This window comes from Micropterus salmoides, unplaced genomic scaffold (genome assembly GCF_014851395.1).
Source record: "Micropterus salmoides isolate LMB-PRFRI ecotype aquatic unplaced genomic scaffold, ASM1485139v1 Ms_hic_scaffold_11, whole genome shotgun sequence".
NCBI lineage: Eukaryota > Metazoa > Chordata > Actinopteri > Centrarchiformes > Centrarchidae > Micropterus > Micropterus salmoides.
The window spans coordinates 15,416,770-15,431,654 of record NW_024040152.1 but is presented as its reverse complement, the minus strand read 5'-3'; the positions used below and the strand labels follow the sequence as shown (position 1 = coordinate 15,431,654).

The 14,885-nt window shown below is 43.7% G+C and overlaps 2 protein-coding genes across 2 annotated transcripts; both read left to right on the top strand.

The window, feature by feature from the left end:
* Nucleotides 1-77: 77 nt before the first annotated feature.
* Nucleotides 78-8,637, top strand: ntd5 (ntl-dependent gene 5). The gene is made up of 8 exons (XM_038711251.1): nt 78-214; nt 1,465-1,599; nt 1,992-2,183; nt 5,980-6,103; nt 6,568-6,644; nt 7,240-7,422; nt 7,708-7,905; nt 8,025-8,637. Exons 1-8 carry the CDS (start codon nt 148-150, stop codon nt 8,105-8,107), a joined length of 1,059 nt encoding a protein of 352 aa, XP_038567179.1. The 5' UTR covers nt 78-147; the 3' UTR covers nt 8,108-8,637.
* A 178-nt stretch (nt 8,638-8,815) lies between these two features.
* On the top strand, nt 8,816-14,289 carry LOC119897500 (zinc finger E-box-binding homeobox 1). The gene is made up of 3 exons (XM_038711250.1): nt 8,816-8,947; nt 9,966-12,479; nt 13,152-14,289. The coding sequence occupies exons 2-3, from the start codon at nt 9,990-9,992 to the stop codon at nt 13,506-13,508; spliced, it is 2,847 nt and encodes a 948-aa protein (XP_038567178.1). The 5' UTR covers nt 8,816-8,947; nt 9,966-9,989; the 3' UTR covers nt 13,509-14,289.
* The last annotated feature ends 596 nt before the right edge of the window (nt 14,290-14,885 follow it).

The following is a 14,885-nucleotide window of genomic DNA, read 5'->3' as shown; positions in this document are numbered from 1 at the left end:
TTTCCCCAAATCTTTCCTCCTCAACGCGAACCAGATGTGTGCTCCTGGGCTGTGCCCTCTCCCCCCCCCCCCCCCCCCCCCCCCCTTCCTTAAAAGTGCTGTGTCTGTGCCTCCCTCCCTCATATCGTCTGAGGCCTGGCTTCAAGGATGGACTGTGCACTGCTGCTGCTGTCCCTGTGGGCTCTGACTGGAACGGTGTCCTTGCAGGCTCCAGGTAAGCCCTCTGACTGCATTCATCACTCACACCTGATAGATATCACCAAACCATTTATTGAGTGTCCTCTGGCAGTGCAGTTATTAAACAGCTGGCCGTTCCCCTGCATACTGTGTTGCTCTGTAGATGGTATTTTAATATAAAGATGACGATGTAACCAGGGCTCAGGACTATTTAATTAATCAGTTAACCATTGACACTTGAAAATGCAGTGGACCAACTAAGGCTGGGACTATGCAATATATTTGGATGGTTGATGTTCACAGTGCACTGACTTAAATAACTTGAATTAATAATGTTTATGGTGAATTAAAAAGTCTGGATTGCCAATATCATACAGTACGAGTCAAGTCAATGTTATCTAAAAAACTTTTACTTCTGTTTGCCTATTTGTCATTAATTATGGGATGCAGCGTTTTCCCACAATGTAAAATGATGAATTACATATCTGTGTTGGATCATCTTTAACTTTTCACACACACCTTCACAGGTGATTCTAGGCCTTCCATAATTCTGGTATTTCATGATATGCAGTAATTAATTAGATGACCATTATAATATTCCATAGGTGCATGCATGTACTGCACACCATGTCTCCATGCTGTTCTGGGATGATCATGTGTGCATTAGCGCAGCAGCACATGTGTGTTCTGTTCACATGCGCTGTGGGCAGAGTGAATACAGTAGCACACGTTTTCGTTCTGAGGAATGAAAAATGGGGAACACTGTCTGACTCCCCCCTTAAATGTACTGGACATTCAGGGTGTGTCTATGCTGTTGTGCAATGTGAAATAAGTGGAGGATTTGATTTTATGATGTGTGATGGGATACATATGGAGAAGTGAGGGAAATGAGGAGGGGTTACAGAAAGATTACTCCTATAGACTGATTCACATATGAATTGCGTTTTAGACAAAGTTGCTCCACAGAGAAAATAAACAGTATTCACAGAAAACAAAACACTCTCACTTTTCTATAAAAAAACAAGATTGATAGCTGAATGGCAAAGAGTAATAAAGCCTGTCATTTAAACACTTACTCATCTGGCAACCTGGGTGGCAAATGTTTGCCTGGCCACCCACACTGAATTTACTTTCCTTCAAACAGAAAACAAAGCAGAATTGGCAAACAAAATCTCCACTACGGCCCTTAGTGTTTGTGGGTTTTACAAGGGGCCATGCATGGAGTAGAAGCAAACAAAGGGGCAATTACTGTGATGGTGTGAGAGTGTGTGTGTGGTATCACAACAGGGTCATGTCCGGAGAGACTTTTGGGAGAGGAAAGGAGAAGGACATGTCCTCGGCCCTGCAAAGCTGACAGAGACTGTGGCAACAAGCGCCAGTGTCTGTGTGACGGCCAGTGTGGTCTCAGCTGTGTGGCTCCAGGTAACTATTTGTATGCAATGTGCCCTCAGTTGTCACCGTGAACACCACTGTGGGCTCACTCATTAAAAGTGTTTGTGTGTGTGTATACGCAGCTGTGCCAACATACATCAGTGTGTGTTTTTCATGGAAAATAAAATAAAAGCCTTGGTCATGGACTAAATCTGGGCTCAAAATGTGCCATATGTCAGTGTTGAACACAAGCTTTTTATTATGCTTGTGCACTGTAAAAGAGGGTACTGTGTATGGATCCAGTTATACAACCTCATTAGCAACATTTTGGTTTAGTGCTAAGTGTTTCATTTATGTTATACAAGGAGAAATCCAGCACATTCTGAGAATTGTTTTTGTTCCCTATCTCTCTCCTCCCTTTGGATAATCTCTTCTCTCCTCAGGTCGAACTTGTCCCTGGCCTCTACCCTCCAGTGAAAACTCAGTGACTCGTCTCCTCTCTCCCACTCACTCCTTTTCTGCCCTGCTTGAAGTGCGCTGCGTGCCGGGATTCACGTTGCCCAGCGGCTTGGATGTCACTATTTGGCGTTGTCAAGGTGACCGACAGTGGAGTGGGGATGAGCCCATCTGCACAGGTGGGTTTGAGTCGAGCAGAAAAATGTTCTTTCTCGCTTCATATCAGCTTCCTTCATAACAGGGAATTCTAACCACAGGAAATGAACATCTGGAAGAATGCTGCTGTGGTATTTGTTACTTTTTTCAAATTGAACATTGTCTTGCTTGTACGCTGCATGTGTACAGTTCATGTGTTTAGGTCAATGATGCGGTCAGGGATTAAACGTAGCTTTTATTGTATTTTTGTGTTTACACAAGACAGACAAACAGAGAGACAGAGAGAGATTTTTAGGAATGAAACCCCTCTGTGATAGTGTTGACTGATATATTGCACAACTGGGACCTATTCTCCTCATCACCATAGCAACCAGAGCTTCAGTTGTTCATATTGGCTGTCTGAAGATTTTATTTTAGAGAAGAGGACAGCTAAACACACACATGTGGATGTGTATGTGTTGTTTGTATGTGCACCACAGCACCTATATTTTCATCTACTATATACATGTGTAGGAAATTATATGTGTTCACTTGGGCCCTAGTTTGTAGTGTTACTGTAATGACTTGCAATATGTTGTCAACATTAGACTGTAAGGTGCTTCTGTTTTGTTATTCTGTGTTATTATTCAAGGGGGGACAACTACTTATACTACACTAAATATGCTATACAATACTGCATGGAGCAATACAATACAACAAAAACCCAAATTACACCCTGACATGTGTCAGACCAGGTTTGCATCTATGTGGGCCACAGGGGCCAGAACAGAGCTCTAAACACATCTAAACAAATGCATAGTAGAGTAGCTGAATATTACAAGTTAGTTTACAACCAAAATACCACTGTACCCCCAAGATAATCATGTGGTTAAACATTTGTATATTCTGTCTGTCTAAATATAGAACAAAAAAAAAAGATCAATCTGAATAGGTGTCTCACAAATGACAAAATTTGTTCTACTGCTGTACAGCCTTATTACTTCTACCACTGTGCCGTAAGGCTGCACAGCAGTACATGAAGAAAAGCTATCAATACTTCTTAGTACCTCGGCACACCTCATCATCATACAGCACCTGCAAAAGCAAATGTGTTTTTTGCTCATTGCCTGTGTCGACCTGACAACTCTGATAAAAGCAATACAGTTTCATCTTTAAAGGCCTGAGTCCTGCTGCATTAATCACACAACTGGTGCTACAGTAAACATGCTTTCTTAGGAATCCTCCACCCAGCTGGGTCCCGGTCTCACCCTCCAGATTTTTTATCTTTTCAAAGACATGAAATAAGGATATGATTCTCAGCTCCCTTGTAGAGTATCCTCCTGCTGAGAGACAGGCAGAAGGTAGGTGGGTTTTGAACGTGTGAGAGTGTTTGTATTGTGTGTCCTCTGCATGTGTGTTAGAGTGTGAGTCGAGCTTGTTCATGCCTGTTGAGAGGCAGTGGGCGGATCACTGTCAAAGTGGCACAGAGCTGCATACAGTGTGAATGCGTAGCCGTGTGTGTGTGTGTTCATCGGACAGAGGTAGAGAGGTAGATTTTTTTCTGTATACATTAGATGTGTATGTGTGGGGGGGTGGATTGCACATGTGTTACAGAGTTTGTGTGTGTCTGTGTGTGGGCGACAGATCACAGTCAGGAGAGTCAGAGAGCTCTCTTGCTCATGCTGCTCCAGGCCTTTCTGTTCCCTGTTCTCCTCTCCTCTGCTCTCTTCTCTCATCCTCTTTTCCTCTCATCTCTCTCTCCTCTCATCCTCTTCCATCTGAGGCCTCTGATAAGGTCTCTCTCTACAATGGGAGCCAAGGACAAGCTTGCAGCTCTAGGCTATTTAGTTTGAGGTGCGTGTGCATGTGTCTGTGTGTGTGTTTGTGCAAGAAAAACAAGAGTAAAAACACAACCATTATATATTTGGTGTCAATCACAATGCTGTGTATTTAACATTGTGGTTCATTCAAAATCACTGTTTTTTAAAAGATTAATCTGATGTACCTGCTTCATAGCAGTTTAGTGCTGCAGCCTGTGTGGGTGGCAGCAGTACGAGGCAGAAGAAGGGGCGATATGTGAAAACAGAACTCAGCTTCGGGCTCTCATCTGCAGCCAAACAGACTCGTAACTCTCCCTCTCCCATAGGTCCCTTTACATTCTTATATTAACGTTTCTCGGTTTCAGATACCTAAGACAGCCCTCAGGCAAGCGCTGTCTCTGCCTTTCAAAGCCACACTCAGCTCCGAAACCCCGCGCTTGATGGAGCTGGGGTCGCTCCTGCCTCTCTCCAAGCACCACTCTTGATATTTATATTTCCACAAGCGTGAGGCACTCAAACTTCCAGGAATGAACAGTGCCAGGTGTTATACAATCACAGATATAGCTGTGAGCTCGGAGAGCTGCGGGGCGGTGTTTCACCTGCTCAACGAACTTTGATTTATTACCTAAGATGGGTTATTTCAACTTAAATAGAACAAGACACTGGGTAAAACGCCTCTGTGGGTCACAAACTAAATAGAAACCTTGGTTAATACAAGTCAAATGAGGTAGCAAGATGGACCTTTCCTTACTCTATCCTTCTGTTTTCTTCCCTGCTTCCTGTCTTTCAAGTTCTTTCACTATTATCTTCATTCTTCCTTTCGTCTTTATTATCTAATGGCTGTTACCTATAAAATCATATCCACATCCATCAGTTACACATTGATTCTAATGTTTTTTCTGTGTTTGTGCAGGGTATTGTTGGCATACATTGGGCTATGTTTACTTCTTGGAATCACAATGCATATTATGCAAACTGAGTGTTGCTGCATTTCTCTCTTAAGGAGCTTTTACACACCTCTCATTTCACTATCACTTGGAAGAAGTATTTAGATCCTTTACTTAGTAAAAGTAGTAATACTACAATTTAAGAGCACCCCACAACAAGTAATCCACCTTTCAAAATTTCCCTTGAATACAGTAGAAATTACAGAATTATTAACCACAAAATGTACTTAAGGAACCATATTCCTTTCCGCAGAAAAAATGCCAACACTTACCTTTAAGTCCCCATATTGAGCATTTACGAGCAGTATATTACCATTTAATAAATTGTTTATAACACTATAATATAGTTGTAAGCAGATCCGGGTGTCAACAATTATAACTCCTCCTGTGGGCACCGATGCATGGAGGCTGATATATAAACAGATAATGAATGATGATATAGTCAAACACATTTATAAACATTTAACATGTCCATATATCTGCTTATAACAACATTAATGTGTTATGTATTAAAAACACTTTATTAAAAGTTTGCATATTGCTTATAAATACTAAATGGGGGATTATTTTCTTATTGTAATAATTTTTACCGCATTAGTGTGTGACATTTTGGTGCAGCAGCTGGTCGTGGAGGAGCTCATTTTAATAGGTTCATACCATTAGGGGATTAATTCTATAACAATGCACAATATATCATTTTAACTAATCATGTGGAGTAACAATACTCACATCTGGACTGCAGGACTAGTGAGGAAAATGTAGTATATTAAAAAAGTATTTAAAAAAGCATAATTTGGAAATATTGAAGTAAAAATCTTTCTTACATACAGCACTTGAATAAATGCCCTAAGGCACATTCCACTACTTCTATGGGGAGATGCTACTTTTCTGTTGAAGAAATGGCATAAAAATAACTGAAGGCTGCTCTGACTGTTCTGCTGGCTTGGGTATATTTGTCTTCAATGCAGGACTTGCGGTGGAGTATTTTTACTGTGTGGTGTGGCAACTTTTACTTAAATAAAAAAGGATTTAACAATAAAGCATTTAACCTTCTGTTCTTCTTGGACCTTCAGAGGCTCAGTCAACCAAACCTGCCACTGACCAAACCTGCCCTCTACCTGAGGAAGTCATCAACACCTTCAGCATCCAGGGCGACGCCACTGTAGGAACTTCCATCCGCTACAGCTGCCTGTCTGGGTGAGAAGGGTGGGGGTGGGGCGTTAAGGTTGTAAATGTGTAGGCAGAGGCTATGAGAACCTGAAATGATGCAAAGGTAGAAATGGAGGAAGTGAGAAGATGGGGATGGAGTGTGAAGCGGGAGGGGAAGGCTTGATTACTGGAGAGGTGTGATGGATGATGAGCGATGAATGGCAGGGAATTCATTTTGATCTCCCAGCTGACGATCTCTCCATTGAGCTAACTAGGTCATTACAGTCTAATCTTGCATTGACTCCCCTTTACACACTGACTCATCTGCAGGATAGGATGAGCCTGAGTGGATGTGTCAGCCAGAGCAGTGCACACACACTTTAGACACTCTGAAAGGGAGTCACAGTGGAAAAAGGAATCATTGACACCTTTTTCATCATTTTTATTTAGATGAAGCTCCTTAGCTGTCAATACTGTGCATGTCACATCACTCTCTCCCTTCTGTCCTGCAGGTCAGATGTAGTGGGGAGCAGTGAAAATTTCTGCCAGGACAATCAGACCTGGCAGTACCCTCACCCCATCTGTAAAAGTAAGTGTGCAGTAGTAAACTGTATCTTACACTGGAGTGTGTGTGTGAGCGTTTGCTTCGTCTTTACAGTCAGTACGCCCTCATGCATCTTTCAAGGTTAGCAGGAGACGATGTGTATGAGCGAATGGACCGAGAGACTGCATGTTTATTTTGTAGGGAGGTACATTTATTTGTTGTGTGCATGTGTTCATGTGTGTGTGCAGATATGTAAAAGAAAGGAGTGAATCAAAGAAGGAGACAGACAGAAACACACAAACCCTTGAAGTCCACATTTCAAGAGCCACTGCTCTGTATCACAGTGCTTTTCTGCACTCTTGTGGACAACACTGGCATCGCATGGCTTGTTCCAAAGTGAGGAACATAAAGGATGTTTGCAATAGCTAAGAGGACTATGACTGACTCTGGCTTTTGTTAAAACAAAGTAAAGATAAGATAAGAAACAAAAGACAGAGGCATTGTTGCAGCTTTAAAATTTCAACAGCTAACAACTGAGCAACAATATCTGTCTGTTTTTGTTGTAACTCCAATGTTTTAAGGATGAGTGTATCTCCTGAATGGGCACGAGCACAATAATCTGATTACCTCACTCTTTTAGAAGTGTACTGCCAGCCTCCTCCAGAGGTGGAGCAGGGCTATGTGGTGGCTGTCCAGAAGACTGAATATGAAGTTGGCTTTGACATCCACTACCTCTGCAAAAAGAACTTCCTGCTGGACGGACCCCAGAAGGTCACCTGCTTGTCAAATGGCAGCTGGAGTGAATCGCCCCCATACTGCAGAGGTGAGAGATGTTTTAAAAGGCCCCACCAGAAGCAAAATGTATGCATTTGATGAGTTTAAAACAGTTTGAAAGAGGATGAATTAAAGCCCATAAAAACATGGCATTCAAATTCGTATGGCATGGCATATTCAATGTATGCAAAATGCAAAGATGCTAGTTTGCATTAACATACACAATTCATACCCCTAGATGCTTACAAGCATGCACATGCATACAAGAATCAGCACGGCATTTTGTATGTGATGCTTATATTATACTTTCATACCTTGTTGATCATTTTCACAGCTCGCTGTCTCATCCCTGCTGAGCGAAGCCGTGTGGTGATTGGTGGAGAGAAACGCTGGCCGTTTGACGTTACAGATGCCTTGGTTCCTCACGGGGAAAATGTAATGTTCTTCTGCAAACATCCTCGCAAGCAGTGCAGCTTCACTGTGACCCAGACCTGCTTTGATGGAAAGCTGCAGCCACCAGCTTGCTACCTTGGTAAACCTCGACCACCCACACAGGCCGTGTTTTATTATCTGCATATGTTGCAGCATAGGTGTTTGATTCCCATTTTAAAGACTTTTGCAATATTCATGCACCCTATCTTTGTTTTTCAGAGCCCACATGGTTGCAGTATAAACTCTTCCCTCACCGGCTGGTCTCAGAGATTGAAGCATGTGAGCCTGGTGATGTGGAATGATGACCTGCGCGTCTGACCTCGACCGCGCCAACACTCTTGACACCTTGTCACAATATGAACACCCATCACCCACCTCCAACCACCTTTGCTTCAACTGTCTATGCTATGATTATGGTGCGTTAGACACTGAAATATTTTTCCCAGCTCTCATAGATCAGCAGGCCAAGCTGTCTATCCTGTGCTTATTGTATTGTGGGTTTGAACAACAGTGCTCACGGTCTTTGTCACACTCTCCTGCATACTATCAAATTGCAGGCTTAATAATTATCTGCAAATCCCTCAATTATTACTTTGATCCTCCTCCAGCTCGAGCCAATGCAGAGATGCAATCCATAGGCCTTAGTGATGATGTATAAAATGCATTAATACATGCTGTATCAGTTATGCCTGTGAAGACGTAGCCTAACTCATAATGACTTGACTCTGTGATATCTCACTGTGTGATCTTTCTTCCCTCTGTTGAGAGCGACGCATCAAGTCTTGAGACTTGTAAGTGGTAATGATTTTAAAATAAAGTAATATCAAAAGTGGTTTTGCTCTCTATCTTCCTCCTTATGACACACAAAGTCCCACGGAGTGAATTTCCATTTTTCTCCATCCTCTTTATAGTAGGCCTATATCTCTCTTGCTTTGCCTCCCCGTCTCTGACTCTCACAGAGAACCTTTCTTTGCAGGCTGCAGGTTCAACCGTACTCATAGGCTGAATATGGCTGCTGGTCGGACCCGGTAGGCTGCGACACCATAGCAACTCCCCTTGACCCCTCCCTCCCTCGGCATTCGCAGCATCACCCTTTACACTGCACAGTCATATTTGGTCCTCCGGAAATATCCACAGCAAGGGTAAGCCAGTCCCTATGCAGCGAGTGTATGGGTGGAGTATAGTTTAAAATACAGTTTTAAATGTATCGAAAGGATGTCCGGCGCGTCCTACGCCGGCTCTGACAGCAGGGCTGAAGGAAATGACAGCGCGCCGGGAAAGTTTTTCCTAAAGCTGCCGGGTTGCGCTCTCTGTGTCTCGGACCCTCGGCTCTAAAATGGCTGGCTGTAGGTCCGAGGAAGCTCCGGTGCAAAGGGAAGGATCCGCTCCACACCGCGACTGTCTGTAAATATGCACGATTCTCTACTCCGACCGACGCGTTAGTGATGGCGTTGTCCCAGGTCCGAGAGCTGTCAAAGCGCACACGCACCAGAATAATATTGCCATTTCGGACCTAGGACTGTGCGTAATGGCGTCCTCCACGGACACTGCTCCTCGGTTTATCCCCAGACTTTTTTTTTTTTTTTAAAGAACAGGCTCGTATTTGCTAAACCAAACGGAATGTGAATGTAGCTGTACAGCGAATTTGAAATGAATCGTGTTATCATGTGTGCTGCATGTGGGATGATAGAAGTAAGCTGTGATAGAGGAAATGTTATTTCGCTCACATCATTCGGACCCTTCTGTACTCCAGTGCGTTTCCCTGAATGATCGGCGACTCCGGCCGACCCCTCGGTACGAAATTCGCTGAGCTAGAATTTAGAATCATGCAAGGTAACCAACAAAATTAACAGGACGGTCTGGTGTTGAGGAGGAGGGGGGGTCAAATAAGTCGATCATCATGTCGGACTGACGAGGGGGGTAGGCGTGGGTTAGGGGCACAGTCTGCTTCAACCTACAGGCTGTTAGTAAGATAACAAAATCTGTCATTATTGGCTTTTGCACTAAACTTGACCCCAATGATCACAATTGAGACATTGTGTTTTTCTAACAATCCCAGGATATTTCTTCAATTCCCTTCCATTACTGCCGTGAATTGTGTTTTAGTGTTAATGTTGCTACTCTCAGATTGTAATTTATTATCTTATTCCTATTTTATAGAAATATAAATGGGTATGCCACAAAATGGATTCTCAGTTGGCTTCAGTCCTGACCAGTGGCAGCCTGGATGTCCAAAATGGCAGCCAGTGTGCAGAGGGATCAGGGCCAGTGACAGAGGTTTTTTTGGACCCAAAGGAAAAAAACTCCCCCAGTACTGTACCAGGTAACCTCCAGCCATGCCCAGTCAAAGCAGCAGTGACCATCAGGCCAGATGCTGTATCAATCAATGGGAAAAAGCCAGAGGTGGGCGGGACTTCTAAGCCAGCCTCTCAGGAAACAAGCAAGATTGGTGGGTTCAGACAGCCAATTACAGTAAAGGCTGGCGTGCCCGTCTTGCGTAGCCGACCAATCAGACTCAAAATTGTTGTTCCCCCGCGGTGCAAGAGGCCAATCACAAACTCTGCCATCAGCCTGACCAAAGACTTTGCGCGCTCACATTTAAGAAGATCTGTTTCGGTCTCAGCTGGAGCAGTGGTCCTAGAAAAAAACACAAGTAAAATCCAAAAATCTACTGTTAAGAATGGAAAAGATAATAAGGAAGCTACTTGTGAAAAGACTAGGGAAGCCAAACCAGAATCATTCCCTAAGACAGAGGCAGATAGGGGGGAAGACGTGTGCAAAGAGAGAGATGTTTTGGGTGCTAAAGTCATGCACAAAGATGGTTTCAAAACTCCTTTCATCTTTAGCACTAATACAGTACAAATACTGAGCCAGCAAAGAATTAAAGAGGAAGCTACAGAGAGAGATATTGAGGAAAATATTCCTATAATCTTGCAAGAAATGGACTTGAAGTCTTGTAAAATGTTTGATGAAGCTAGGATGGAGGAACAGACACAACCACTGGATCTGAGTTTGCCTAAGAAGAGAGAGAGTCGAGAGAGGAGGTGTGGACGCTTCCTGGATGATTCTGGCTGTGAGAGCTCGCTGATTATGGAGGTAGATGAATATGAGGGAGAAGGAGACCGAGACATAGTGGAAGAGGATGATGACGGTGTAGAAGAGGGCTCTGTGCTGCGTAGGGACGGCATAGATACGTTTGAAGACTCTCTCCTGTCTCCCTCTTTCTTTTCTACCTCTGTCTTTACCTCTCTCTCCTCGATAGACTGTGACACCGAACACCTTCTTCTCATAGACGACCAGGGAATCCCGTATACACTCAGTCCAGACGGACTCAAAGTGCCGCAAGTCGATGCATCCACATCTGAGGATCCCCAGTCAGATCAGACTAATTCAGCAAAGGGAGAAGGAACGGAGTCACTACAGTTGGCCACATTAGCAGACCCTAGCTGCAGCCAAAGTTTAGATAATGCACTAAATGCACCTTCAGATCATCTTGACCCCTCACCAGCCCCTGCTACTGATTCTCTGTCATTCGATGTCGATCAGACAAAGACTCCAGAAGTCTTCACAAGTTTGATTGCAAACTCAGACCCCTCTAAGGCTGCAGAGCCAATGGTTAAATCTGTTCAGGAGGCTAATTCTGTTCTGTCTGCTTCCTCTGGGGTATCAGTCCCCACCCAGCCGATTCAGATCCTCACAAACCCTTCTACTAACGCTCCTATTCTCCTCCTGTCATCCTCCTCTTCCTCTCCTCAGCTCTCCTCAGGTCCGTTGGGTCTCACACTTCCCCTGTCAGTTACTCAGACCTCACCTGGTGCTTCTGCCCCCATGTTCCTTCTCCTGTCATCCGTACCCTCTTCCTCTGGTGACTCAGCCTCTACCTCCACTCCTATCGCTGTCCTCGACCCCTCGACTGGTCAGTTGTCCCAGATCACAGCAGCCTCGGCCCCGCTTTCCCTCCCTCTGTCCTCTGGTCAGGTCAGCACACTGGGATCACCTCTGCCCACGTTGTCTCACCCCGTCATCAGACTGAGTCCCAATAACCCACCCGTCATCCTGTCAGGAGTGAATAATGTAAACTCTGGCTCAGTTCTCAGCTCTCTTATTGTCCGTTCATCCTCTCCTGCACTTCAAAACGAACACCGCAGCGCGACCCCCCCCCCTCACTCTCTAATCAGCTCCTCCGATTCAAACCCCGGAAGTGAAGCCATATCTGCTGAACAGGTCTCAAATGAAAACAACAAGCCATCAGCTTTCACAGCATCCTCTCCTCACCCACAGTCTGCTAGTTTGACCCACGACCCCCTAGGTCAGGCCAGCTCAGAGGTACAATCACCAGCCTCAGAGTCAAGATTTGACCCGTCTGACCTGCACTCGCAACATTTACCTCTGGATGACCATCTTTACTTCTCCAACGCTACTGCTCCTCCCTCCCCTCCCATTGGACCCATTCTCTCCTCTGGTAAACTCGAGCCCCTCGACCCGCTGGATCCCCTCTCACCAGCGGGCTCACCCAACAACTTGGGCCCTCGCAGGGTGCTCTACTGCCAGCTGTGTCCGCGGGTCTTCTTTTATCTCTCTGACCTTGAGCGCCACGCCATCACTCACTCGCAGAAGAAGCCTCACGTCTGCCAGCAGTGTGGCAAAGCCTTCAAACGCTCCAGCCATCTGCAGGTCAGTGCAAACTAATTCTAACTATCATTTCATCAGCAATATAAGTAAAAACATGTCACTTGAACAGATTATTAGTGCAGTGACTGTTACACCTACCATAATTGATTTTCTGGCCTTCCCTTGCAGTGGAAACAAGCTGTGAACACACATAAATTTATCTCCTTTTAAGTTGAAATGTTAGCAAACAGTTGCTTAATTAGACATCCAACATTAGCATTTATTGGAGTGGTGTTTATGGCCACCTGATGAATAGGTTCAATATTTGCTCTCCTTTTTAGCTCTGGCTTTAGCTTTCACCAACTCCTGAAGGAAATTTCTGGCTCTTTAGTTGCTGAGTGCTCCACCATGTTGACCACCTAGTAGCTAAGTGTGTCTGTCTGCCGTTAGGTGCTGGGCAGGTAGTGTACAGTGGGGCTTTTGGAGCTTTTTAGCTGAAAACATCAGAGCGGTAAGAGTGAATCAAAACACTAAAGTTGCTGGTAAATCACAACATAGCTAAAGGATGGCACTAAGCTCCGCAGAGTTGTGGTGTACTGCATAAGTTGGGTGCATACAAGTAGTCATGTGATCCATTGTTAATATAAACATATTCATTATAGCTGCATTATTAAAAGTGTTGAGTGATATATTCACTTTCATTCTTGATAAAATATTTACTACCCCCCTTAACAGAGACACAAGCACATCCACACAGGCCAGAGGAACTTTGTGTGCCCCATCTGCGCCAAACGCTTCAGGGAGGCCGGTGAGCTCCAGCGCCACCAAAGGGTCCACACTGGAGAGAAACCCTACCAGTGCCAACTTTGCCACACGCGCTTTGCAGAGCGCAACACGCTACGCCGACACACCAAACGCAAACACCCTTACCACCAAGTAGCCATGGAAATGCTGAATGAGAGAAGACGAGGCGGCCGAGGAGACGAGGGCGACGGTGGCGGATCCGGAGTGCAGGAGGAAGAAGAGAGTGCTGAATGGTACAGCTCCACTGTGTCTAATTTGGATAACTCAGAGTCTGAGGTGGAAACTTAAAGAGTTGTCTGCACACAGTCTCCAAATTGAAGGGGAAAGGAGGAAGGAGATTGACAGCGTAATTATATGTAACTCTGGTTAAGACACTAAACTTTCCTCATTAATTAACATTCAAAAAAGGGAGCACTTGCAATATTTATTTAAATGTTTTAAAGGTAATTTATTTATATGAATATATATTATTCCCATTCCATTTAATGTTCCAACAATACAGCCTTCAAAGTCATAAATGATTTTGATATTGTCTTTCCTGTATGAGAAACATTTTTATGAATGGTATTGCTTATATGAAAGGGAAAGCTCATGCTTGGAGTCATGGCTTTTATGTGAGTTCAAAATATGAATCAGACTGCTAATACGAGGTTCCCATGCTACACATGATAAACACCCTCAAGTGCTCAGAAAAGAAAGAACAAGAAGGACAACTTATTTACTCTAATTAAATCTGTGCTGTAGTTGTATATATAAAGAGTACTATTTGTAAAAGCTCCACTTCTGCACTATCTTATCTGAAAGATGTAATTATCTTTCTTACTGTCAGAGACACTGTGAGTTATTTGCACTTGTTTGTATTTAACTAAATATTCACTTTTTTTACATTGTGAAGGAACATACTTACTTTTTCTTGTGTTGCAGCTTTTGATTTCATGTAATTAATTCATATCATGTGATACTTTGACCAAATGTTTTGAGTTACTCTAACACTTAACACTATATTATGATATCTTTGTTTTAATGTAAATTATGTTAACTTATTTGAATTAAATTCTGTCAACTGTAACGGGATCTTTGTTGCATCTTTTTCAGTTGTCTTCCACTTTGGTGTCTTTTCCATGTAGATGTTGAAAGAATTCAAATACATTTAATGAAGCTTTTCATAAAAAGTTTTGAATCACGTATAACTCTCCTCAATGAGCGCCAGGGTCCTTATCACTTCTGTAATTTAAGATGATCCTCAAGAGTTGATTCTCATTTCTACATTAATCACCAAAGATGAGGCCAGACTTCACATGGATTTTTGTGAAGGAAAAAAAGAGAGAAAAGATACTTGATATATATCCGCTGGACTGCCTCCAGGGAGTAATTGAGTTTGTAAGACAGTCCTCTGTTTTTTGCACTCACTCAATTTTCTGCTCCATTTAAGCCATGGAGCCTAACAGACCTAAGCTCGAGACAACTTATTAAATACTGTATCGCTGAAATGGCTGGGTCCTGATGGCTGGCCCATTCCTTATTTCTCTGCTGACCATTGTGTGAATAGAGACGCTTTGGTATGCTGAAAGGTCAGCCCTAAGCTCCATTGTATTTTAGTTGGGCAAACTCAGTTTTATAGAGGGTCAGTGGAAGGAGAGAGGTGCTGTGGGTGTGAGGAGCAAA